At 44.4% G+C, this 12,018-nt stretch overlaps 1 protein-coding gene across 1 annotated transcript in view; it reads left to right on the forward strand.

Annotated features, from left to right (window-relative positions):
* Window positions 1-12,018, forward strand: part of LOC124722283 (serine/threonine-protein kinase NIM1) — a 498,280-nt gene that overhangs the window by 471,296 nt on the left and 14,966 nt on the right. The window contains exons 9-10 of the mRNA XM_047247469.1: window positions 2,634-2,742; window positions 9,437-9,679. Coding sequence (XP_047103425.1) covers window positions 2,634-2,742; window positions 9,437-9,679 — 352 coding nt within the window. The remainder of the gene's footprint in view (window positions 1-2,633; window positions 2,743-9,436; window positions 9,680-12,018) is intronic.

Below are 12,018 nucleotides of genomic sequence, written 5' to 3' on the forward strand. Positions count from 1 at the left end.
CTGGCGAGGAATGACTGCTAGTCAGACACACGTTCGGTGCATGTAGTATCAGTGAGCGTTCTCCCCGTGTGTGGAATGAGGAGGGTGCGCGATCTATCTGTATTTGACCGAGGGCAGATTGCGATGGCCCGGAGGCTCGCCATGAGCATTCGGAAACTGCACAATTTGTTGGGTGCTAAAGGAATGGAATGCTGTTGCGAAACGAGGCGAAACCAAGGTGAAACGACGTCCTACGTCGCAGGTTGGACGTCGCAGGTTGGGCGGACTGGTAAAACAGGACATGCGGCGAACTGTGACAGATCTAACATTAGACTTCAATGCTTGGCAGAGCACAAGTGTGTCTGAACACACAGTGCACCGAACACTCCTAACCTTGGGCCTACTCGGCACCTACAACTGAAATGGGCGCTTGACCATCAGCACTGGACGTTGGAGCAGTGGCAGAGCGTCGTATGGTCTGATGAATCCCGATACTTTCATCATCATGGCGATGGGTGGGCGCGAATCGTCGTCTTCCAGGGGAACAGCTCCTTGACAGTTGTGCTGCGCGTCGGAGGCAAGATGGCGACGCATCCATTGTGCTCTGGGGAACATTCACGTGGGCATCCTTGGGTTCTCCCACGCCCGAGTTCCCGGGTTCGATTCCCGGCGAGGTCAGGGATTTTCTCTGCCTCGTGATGACTGGGTGTTGTGTGATGTCCTTAGGTTAGTTAGGTTTAAGTAGTTCTAAGTTCTAGGGGACTGATGACCATAGCTGTTGAGTCCCATAGTGCTCAGAGCCATTTGAACCATCCTTGGGTTCAGTGGAGCTCACGCAAGGCACCACGACGGCGAAGGAGTATCGTACACTGGCTGTAGACTACGTACATCCCTTCATGACGATCATGTTTCCCGACGGCAGTGGCATTTTTGACCAATACGCTATTTCACAAGATCAGGAGTGTAATGGAATGGTTCAAGGAACATAGTGTCGAGGTCCAGTTGAAGTTCGGGTCCCCCAACTCGCCAGATCTGAACCCGATCGAACACATCCGTCAACTTCTCTGCATACTACAGCATCATCCGCGAAAAGTCGCATGGAACTTCCGACACTATCTACTAGGTAATATATATATATATATATATATATATATATATATATATATATATATATATATATATATATATGATTCAATGTGGCGTGCCACAGGGGAGTGTTATGAGACCATTGCTTTTCACTATATATATAAATGACCTAGTAGATAGTGTCGGAAGTTCCATGCGACTTTTCGCGGATGATGCTGTAGTATACAGAGAAGTTGCAGCATTAGAAAATTGTAGCGAAATACAGGAAGATCTGCAGCGGATAGGCACTTGGTACAGGGAGTGGCAACTGATCCTTAACATAGACAAATGTAATGTATTGCGAATACATAGAAAGAAGGATCCTTTATTGTATGATTATATGATAGAGGAACAAACACTGGTAGCAGTTACTTCTGTAAAATATCTGGGAGTACGCGTGCGGAACGATTTGAAGTGGAATGATCAAATAAAATTAATTGTTGGTAAGGCGGGTACCAGGTTGAGATTCATTGGGAGAGTCGTTAGAAAGTGTAGTTCATCAACAAAGGAGGTGGCTTACAAAACACTCGTTCGACCTATACTTGAGTATTGCTCATCAGTGTGGGATCCGTACCAGATCGGGTTGACGGAGGAGATAGAGAAGATCCAAAGTAGAGCGGCGCGTTTCGTCACAGGGTTATTTGGTAAGCGTGATAGCGTTACGGAGATGTTTAGCAAACTGAAGTGGCAGACTGTGAAAGAGAGGCGCTCTGCATCGCGGTGTAGCTTGCTCGCCAGGTTTCGAGAGGGTGCGTTTCTGGATGAGGTATCGAATATATTGCTTCCCGCTAATTATACCTCCCGAGGAGATCACGAATGTAAAATTAGAGAGATTCGAGCTCGCACGGAGGCTTTCTGGCAGTCTTTCTTCCCGCGAACCATACGCGACCAGAACAGAAAGGGGAGGTAATGACAGTGGCACGTTAAGTGCCCTCCGCCACACACCGTTGGGTGGCTTGCGGAGTATAAATGTAGATGTAGATGTAGACCCCTCCCCGGAATCCATGGGAATTAGGTGACTTGTGTATGCAGATGTGTTGTAAACTCCCTCCAGAGACCTACCAAGGCGTCATTACTTCCATGCCACGACGCGAAGACGTTGTTATCTGTGCGAAATATGAATATACCGGCCAGTGGTAGGTGGTCATAATGTTCCAGCTGATCAGTGTAAATCATTAATTTTCAATAAAATCCTTTAATTTTCTACCCAAAATTATTTTAATGTTGTCACAGTTTACTTCAAATTAACTGCTAATTCTACTACAAAATAAAAATCACTTCATTTCCAAGCAGTAAATGGAGTATGAGTTTCCGAAATCATTTCTTTCTTTCTGTAACTTGCAAATTCTCCATTGTAAAGTTACCGGTAGTATGTCAAATATTTTGAGTCACAGAAAACACAACGAAGAGTCTGCATCAGCCATCTCTATATGTTTTGAGTCTCTTCGCTACTTGCTCTGAAAGTCTGAATATCATGATGGTACTGAAGTCCTTATAGGAAAAATAATGTGCTGTGTGTTTCATTTCAGCATGATAACAACTTTATTCATCGAGATATCAAAGCGGAAAACGTGTTCTTCTCATCACCAGGAGTTGTAAAATTGGGAGATTTCGGCTTCAGCACGCAGCTTACTGCAGGCAAGTAAAAAAAGTTTCACTTTCTTACATATACTTCACTATTCCACGCACATTTAATAATTCTATGTTTCACTTCAAAACACTACAGTACTAATTACATATTTCTAGAATTAATTGTACAGATACTTTATAATGACAAAGATATAAATCCCGTGTGTCTTAGCGAAAGCCACAATTTTCCATACAAACAGATCCACACTGGTCCTATGAGAAACCTGCATTTAAAATTCTTTTGAAGAAAGCAACGGGGTTTTACCAGATTAAAATTTCTTCATGAATAATTACAGAAAATTTCTGAAGGAGCTTGTGTAACACTCTTGTACTTTATTAATCCTCATTATTGAGGCTGCTATTTCGCTGACATGGGAAATCTTTCTTTTTCAGATTTTGGGAGTAGATACAAGGTAAAGTCTTTACCAGTAATTACAGTAATACTAGGGTAATAGCCCTCATGACTTTTATTAAACCGACTAATTCAAACATAAGAAGGAAACTTAATAATTTATGGTGTAATAAAAAGCGAATTACGTAAGAAATATTTTACTGGAAACAGTATCCGTGGACGTACAATGAAATTGTTCTGTTTCACGGCTGTGTATCGTTATTTGAAGTTATGAGATACTGTCATTTATTATTTTCATCGTAACGCTTTAGGACTTTTCCACCGCGTGATACAATACAATTATGTTCATGATTTGGAACTACTCTTGCCACAATTCAAAGTTTGGGATCTGATTCAAACCTGTCCAACGCTCCTTCTCTGCTTTGTAAACCACGATTTCACTAATTTGCCACTGCGAGAGTTTCATGAACGTGTTCAGGTATTTTCTATAAGAATGTAAGCATTTATTGGACTATGTAACAACTGAAGACTGTCCAGTGTAGATGTCACTGGGGGAAGTCTCAGGAATGGCGGCCCCTGTTTCCATAGTCACACGGAAGAACGAACTCTTCTCCACCGGTAACAAAACCAAAACAGAAACAAAGATACATTAAATTTTGGCCATTCACTATCGCTTTGAAAGACGTGGCTCTAAGAAAATAGTACAAGAACTCTAGATACTTTAGTTAGTCACACTCATTTGTGTTTGACGTACTCTGATAGGTATAACATTCTAGACGTCGATATGGAATCGTGACAAACCTGCGATGGAACGTAACGTTCCATTGACAGCAGTTTCATTATAGACAATTTTTTCTGCTCCTTAATGTTTGTGTATGTAAGTGACTAGACACTGAAAGCTTTTTAACAAACGAGAATGGAAGTCTGTTCGTAAGTGAGAATTTTCTAAACAATATCTAGCAAATATACAAACTGTGGAACTTAAGGGGAGAGCGGTAGCTTATTACACACTACATGTGTTGCTTATGCCTACCGGTACGTGTAGCAACACGTAAGAAATTCGTATTCTGACACGAGCAGGGAAAAAAATCGTTAGTAACGGCACAGCAGAAGCGGTAGATATTAATCCAATATTCTTGTTATTTAGATTTTTTGATGTCTACTTCTTTTGAGTTTCATTAAATATTTTGTGTGTTATTGTATAAAGTCATATGCACGATAAGCTACTTTACTTTCTTACATTTGTTAATGTAAATTCCTGATGTAAAGACGCATTCTTTTTGAATCGTGCAGGAACACGCAAAAACTTCCGTAATTATTTCAGATCGTAACTAAGAGTTACTAATTACACATCATTTTATTCTACTAATTTGTTATGTTACAATAAGTATCACTTTACATGGAAACGTCTCCATTATAGAAAAAATATATTTTTGTCATTTACAGTACACAGGTTTTACGACCACGTCCTATGGCCTATCCAGTATAAAGACTTTCCATAGTAAGCAGAAATGAAAATTTTGGTTGAAGTATTCGTCTGATAACACAAGACAAGTCGTAACTGAGTCCTCAGTTACTGCTTTTCATATATCCAGTATCAATAATATCACTGCATGAAGAATGTTAGGAAATGTCGTTCAATTTTGTCTAAAGGAAGAAACCAAACTGCAGTTAGCAGCAGCAGCAGATATCTGTTAGCTGTAACTTGGTTCCGGTGCGTAAATATCAATTACACAAGCTTAGCAGCACGAGCATAGCTGCCGTTGAGCTCAAGAACACCGTGACACAATACGATGACTCCACTCACACGCTTAACAACTTTTCGCTTTTAACCTCATATGGGCCATCAGCAACAGTCAACAGATAAATAAGCAGAGAGCATAATGGTTTGATACTATCCACCAAGTCAGTAAAGGGTAGTTTCAAGTGGAGCTTGAATCATATTTATTAATATTAATGGCTATTTTGATAACCGCCTCAATTAAAGGGGCCCGCGTTGGCTTTTGGAAATTAGCGGACGGTTAAATTCTGTTAACGGACCGTGCGTCGATATTATTTTTTTGGCAAGGAGTTAATGATTAACAGGGTGCTCCCACCTATGTATCGTGCGAAACTCACCCAAATTTATATCACTGAGATTTGTTTCATCATAACACTATTGAAGTGAACATTATTGTTTTTACATTTCACCTGAGTACTTAGCTGCGGAGGCAGGCAGTCTTATAAATATAAAGGCGTGATTACTTCAGGCGTAAACTGGACGTAAGTGTGGTACACCTGTGACGAACTGTCAGCGAAACTTGGTCTATCTGATGTCGCCGTTGACTCAGCACCGACCAGCCGCCGTGTCATCCTCTAGCAGTGACGTCATTTGGATGCGGTGTTACAGAGGATGGGATTGGTACACCGCTGACCCCACCAGTGTCAGCTTCCCAGATCTGGAAGCCACTACTTCTCACTCAAATAACTCCTCAGTTAGCAACACGAGGCTGAGGTCACTGCGATCCAGTCCTCATACGACGGATAAATCCCTCTCAGTACCAGGAGCCGAACCCGGGTCCTAAGCGTAGCAGGAAGAACAAAGGAAGGAAGATTTTGTTTAAGGTCACGATAACATCGAGGTCATTAGAGACGGCGCAGTAGCTCGGACTGGGTCCAGAACTGGGAAGGGAATCGGCCGTTCTCTTCCAAAGGAATCGAGCCGCATTTGCCTGGAACGATTTAGGGAAATTATGGAAAATCTAAATCTGGATGGCCGGACGCGAGTTTTAACCGTCTTCCTCCCGAATGCGAGTCCAATGAAAACAACTGCGCTACCTCGCTCCGTTCCGCATAGCAGTCAGAAACGCTGAGCACTTAGCTGCGGAGGAAGACAGTCGTATAAATACAAAGTCAAAATGTAACTCACTCCAGAAGGCTACTGACATCAGAAATAAGTCACAGCTCTTAATTTATTTTTGTATCGTACGAAACTCGCCCAAATTTATATCACTGAGATTAGTGTCATCACAACACTATTGAAATGGACATTATTGTTTTTACATTTCGCCTGAGTACTGAACTTAATTATCCTATGCTCACAAAACATCTTGTCGACTACGAAGTCATTAGAGACAGAGGAAAAGTTCAGATTAGACTAAGCTAGGGATGGAATTCGTCCCTGTTCTTTTCGAAGGAAATATGGCGAAAAGAGTCCAGTATTTTAACCACTACGCCACTTTGTCCGGCAATTTTATATTCGGACTATATACCTTACAGTCTATGGGCTTTTGCGTTAAAATGTATGATCTGCACTAATCTTTTCGTTTGATGATATACCAGATAATTTCGTGAATATTTTAACCAGCATATCCCACAATTTGGCCATACTGAGTTCAAATATGCGACCACTAAGCGCTCGTGATTAAAAGGAGATGTGACACAACATTTTTCCATGATTTTGTTTGTACCCGCATGACATCCTCTGTGAGCGTGGGTGTCTCTCGTATCTACTGGAGGCCTCAGTGAGATCTTTTTACTATGACTGTTTTTACGCTGCGGTACATGGCTGTGGGTGGTACACCATTCATTGTAGACACGCTGTACGGTCCGCGTTGACGCATCAGCAAATCGAGCAATTTCATTCACAGTGTAGTCAGGCGCACGTATAAACACGTCACCGTTCTGTCACACGTTGACATCGACCCAGCTTACAGCGATGATTCCATGCAACTGACTGGCACTTACGCACCATTTCACTGCCATGATTTAAGTTAACGGTGTAGGGTAGCATTGCCGACTGGTACGAGTTCTACACCATCCACAGCGCTCCAAAACGACCAGTGTATTCTCTTGAGGTGGTGGCTAATATTTTGTTCCCTTAGCATACTTGAATTCTTTTCCTTTCGAATGAGAGTGCAGACCACCCGACCAATAGGCTTTTGAGGGAAAACCTTTCCACTGTCAAAAAAATTTTGAAACCTATCTTTAGTTTGTTAAACTTCCAATAACTGCACAATTTGGTTAAGCAACCTGCTATTGGAGTTGTAAAACTACCGAAGGCTACCGCAGTCTGTCGTAAGCAAGCGTAGATTACAGTAGTTTTCCTAGTACATTTCGTTGGCTCAAAATGGCTCTGAGCACTATGGGACTTATCTGAGGTCATCAGTCTCCTAGACTAAGAATTACTTAAACCTAACTAACCTAAGGACATCACACGCATCCATGCCCGAGGCAGGATTCGAACCTGCGACCGTAGCAGCGGCGCGGTTCCGGAATGAAGCGCCTAGAACCGCTTGGCCACAGCGGCCGGCCTAGCACCTTTGGTCAGTTAAGGTCGTGCCCGCATTACCTGTACGTTAGAGATATTGCATGTCTATCGGATGTTACCTCATATCGTTCGCTTTATTTACGTATGCGATCAGTGTCTTACTAGATTCCCCCAAAAACCGGAAGCTGTGAACCCTCTAGATACTGAGTAAGGATATACAAAGGGCCGGGTAACCTACGGAACATTTTTGTTTTATATTGTTATCCTCCTGTATGTTACATAAAAGTAAGTAGTGTTTTCAGTAAAAGTGGAACTGTTAATATTTAATTAAGGTTGTATTCGAAAATTGATTTCTAACGTGAAACCGAGAGATGTTGTGGTAAAAATAAAAAAGCAACAATACAGATTTATCTCACAGCGCTAGAAAACGCAATATCGTCAACAAAAGGAAAAATAAAAAATTCAAAACAAAAATATATCAGATATCGCTTCAATACTTCGTCCAGCTTCTACAGGGTGAACATTAGCAAAATGAATAAACTGCAATTATAGATTCTTGACTGGAAATGGAGAAGTAAATGATCCGTGAACATGTGTCCGAAAATGCGTCGTTTTCACGGTAGATGGCGCTGACGAATGACAGTTCTCTAACCACGTGTTTTGTGTTCCTTGTGTGTTGCCTGTGTGATTGACACAACGTACTGTAAGCATCAGAACATTCCGGTATTCATGTCGAGAACAAGCCGAGAGAGCGTCTGTGTACCGCCAAGCAGATGGAGACGGTCGAGTTGTAGCACGACTATATCAAAACAAGTACCCTCACAGACACCAACCACATCACACAACATTTCAAGCCATTTTTGGGCGTATGTGTGATCATTGGTCCTTATTAGGCAGACGAATGTGCGTGGAGGCGGTGGATTGTACGTATATCAGATTTGGAGGACCGGTTTCTACAGGTCACTGAGACGAACCCTAGTACAAGTTCCAGGCAAGTGGCCCGCCAAAGTGGTGTGAGCCAAAGTACGATTATTTGTATCCTACATGATAACCTATACTATCCCTATCACCTGCAACGAGTGCAAGGTTTCTCAGCAGCGGATTTCGTTCTACAAGAAGGATTTTGTAGATGGTTTTTGCACCAGACCATCGCAATTATGGGATATTTGTCGTCAGTCCTCTTTGCCGGTGAAGCAGTCTTCACCAGAATTTGTATCATTAATCTGCATAATAGTCATCTGTGGGCTACAATCAATCCTCCGTGAGTGGTTGAGTCTTCTCTTGAGCATCGGTGTGGTGGCAGGGATTCTTGCGACCACATACTTGGACCAGTTATTATTCCACAACGCGTCGACGGAGGAACGTACCTGATCTTCCTGCGGAATACTCTTTCCTTGCTGCTCGATAATGTGCCTTTGACAGTACGATAAGTTACGTGGTTTCTGCATGACGGAGCACCATCCCACTTCCGCATTACTTTTCGACGACACGTCATCATATTCCTGGTACATTGGATAGGATGCGGAGGCCATTTACCATGGCTTGTTGGATTACTGGATGTAACCACTCTGGATTTTTACCTATGGGGCATCTGAAAAGCGTTGCGTATGCTGAACCTGTTCTTGAAGTGCTAGCCTTTCAACAGCGTGATCACGACGACTGTGACACTATTCTGGGAAATCCCAGAACGTGCGAAAGTGTGCAGCAGTGCATGATGCGACGTGTGAACGCGTGCGGTGCATTCCATGGAGACGATTTTGAACATTTGTTGTGACGAGAATGCGATGCAGCTCTGTACTGTGTTCCGGGACGATTTGTTGTCATTGCACGCACACCGTCCACTGCCGGACACATGTTCACTGGACCTTTTTTCCTCCGTTTAAAGTTATATGGAAGTACGAATTTACCATATGGGTTCAAAGACAATGCGAGTAAAACAAACAGCCGAATAAATAAGAAAAACAAAGAAAAACGTCGGCTCCCAGATTCTCTCTTACAAATTCATTTGTTTTTTCCTTACGAATGCTACCGATCCTACCGGCAATCCTCCCACATACTACGTCATTCATGCAGCGCGCAACTCTACGATTTATGTTTGACAGGCCGAGAGCAGCAGCTGACGACTTTTTGCGGATCACCACCATACGCGGCGCCGGAGCTGTTCCGTGATGAGTCGTACGTGGGCGCGCCCGTCGATACATGGGCGCTCGGCGTGCTGCTGTTCTTCATGGTGACGGGGCAGATGCCTTTCAAGGCGCACACCGTTGCTGCGCTGAAGAAGCAGATACTCGACTGTAACTACAGCGTGCCGCCATTCGTCTCACCAGCCTGCAAGCAGCTCATAGGTAACTGACTAAACACTGTTAGTAGGGCAAAGCCAATACCCAGTCCACGTCTCACTAGCCTGCAATCAGCTCATAGGTAAGTAACTACGCACTATTAGTAGAGCAAAACCGTTCCTACTCGAATGCCTCAACAGCAGCAGGCAACTCACAGATAACGAACTACACACTGTTAGTATGTATGGCAAAGCCGTTCCCAGTCGCACATCTCACCAGCCTGCAAGCATTTCACAGGTAACTTACTACACACTGTTAGTAGGGCAAAGCCGTTCTCAGTCGCTAGGTGACGCTACTATCACCTGGATGGGTTCATATCTATAGCAGGTCCAGGTGCTCTGTATGGGAATCGCTTGAGATACACTAAACGTCAATCTGTGTACACAGTTCACTGAAGTCGCTGCTGCTGCCCTGGAAGGCACAATGACAGCAGCCCGTTCTGAAACTCTGTTCACTGAGTTGCCTTTAAGCACGTGAGAACTAGTTTGATGTGGCAATACGGAGCGCATGATTTGTCTGTTCTGACACTACTGCCTCATAGCAACACCATTCGGAAATTTGAAACATGCTATGTCCACTGATAAGTGTCATTTTTCCGTATGTCTTTTAGTTTTCACTGAAACGTTAGAGGTACCCTGTACTGAGAAACACGAGTTCCAGACATAGCTATTCAACACTGAGGCAACGCCAGTGAACAATTTCTCTAAGCTTATCGCTAGTTTGGTTCTATCGAAGAATATAACCGAACATGGGTATCTTGCCACGTCTACACAAACCATTCTATAAAATTGGGATCCTTACCAGGTGGGATTGACGGAGGACATCGAAAGGGTGCAAAAAAGGGCAGCTTGTTTTGTATAAATTGTTTTGTGTAAATTCGCGTAGTCTCCTTCCGCCGCCGAGCAGTGTCAGCAGTGCGCAAGTAGCAGCATTACTGCATTTACTAGGCAATCTTGCATTTTAATAACCGTTTAAATTGTGTTGATTTGTTTGCGCTCTCTGTAGATTAGTTCAGACGTTCTTTGCAAAACATTTTTTAGCATGGATAGGGACTGCAACTGCTGTGTTCGGATGCAGGCTGAGTTGGCATCCCTTCGCTCCCAGCTTCAGGCAGTGTTGGCTTCTGTCACACAGCTTGAGGCTGTTGCCAATGGGCATCACTGTGGGGGTCCGGATGGGGGTTTGTCGGGGACGGCCAGCTCGTCCCACGCATCCCCTGATCGGACTACGACTGTGGTTGCCCGGGATACTGCCCGCATTGAGGCTGATCCCTCACCTGTGGTAGAGTGGGAGGTCGTCTCAAGGTGTGGCAGGGGGCGAAAGACATTCCGGAGGGCTGAACGGAAAACCTCTCCAGTTTGTCTGACGAACCGGTTTCAGGCTCTGTCTCAGGCTGATACTGATCTTCGGCCTGACATGGCTGCTTGTCCTGTTCCAGAGGTTGCCCCTCAGTCTGCAAGATCCGGGCAGTCGCAGAGGGTGGGCTTACTGGTAGTTGCGAGCTCCAACGTCAGGCGCGTAATGGGGCCCCTTAGGGAAATGGCAGCAAGAGAGGGGAAGAAAACCAATGTGCACTCCGTGTGCATACCGGGGGGAGTCATTCCAGATGTGGAAAGGGTCCTTCCGGATGCAATGAAGGGTACAGGGTGCAACCATCTGCAGGTGGTCGCTCATGTCGGCACCAATGATGTGTGTCGCTATGGATCGGAGGAAATCCTCTCTGGCTTCCGGCGGCTGTCTGATTTGATGAAGACTGCCAGTCTCGCTAGCGGGATGAAAGCAGAGCTCACCATCTGCAGCATCGTCGACAGGACTGACTGCGGACCTTTGGTACAGAGCCGAGTGGAGGGTCTGAATCAGAGGCTGAGACGGTTCTGCGACCGTGTGGGCTGCAGATTCCTCGACTTGCGCCATAGGGTGGTGGGGTTTCGGGTTCCGCTCGATAGGTCAGGAGTCCACTACACGCAACAAGCGGCTACACGGGTAGCAGGGGTTGTGTGGCGTGGGCTGGGCGGTTTTTTAGGTTAGATGGCCTCGGGCAAGTACAGAAAGGGCAACAGCCTCAACGGGTGCGGGGCAAAGTCAGGACATGCGGGGATCAAGCAGCAATCGGTATTGTAATTGTCAACTGTCGAAGCTGCGTTGGTAAAGTACCAGAACTTCAAGCGCTGATAGAAAGCACCGAAGCTGAAATCGTTATAGGCACAGGAAGCTGGCTTAAGCCAGAGTTAAATTCTGCCGAAATTTTTACAAAGGTACAGATGGTGTTTAGAAAGGATAGATTGCATGCAACCGGTGGTGGAGTGTTCGTCGCTGTTAGTAGTAGTTTATCCTGTAGTGAAGTA

This window comes from Schistocerca piceifrons, chromosome X (assembly GCF_021461385.2).
Source record: "Schistocerca piceifrons isolate TAMUIC-IGC-003096 chromosome X, iqSchPice1.1, whole genome shotgun sequence".
NCBI lineage: Eukaryota > Metazoa > Arthropoda > Insecta > Orthoptera > Acrididae > Schistocerca > Schistocerca piceifrons.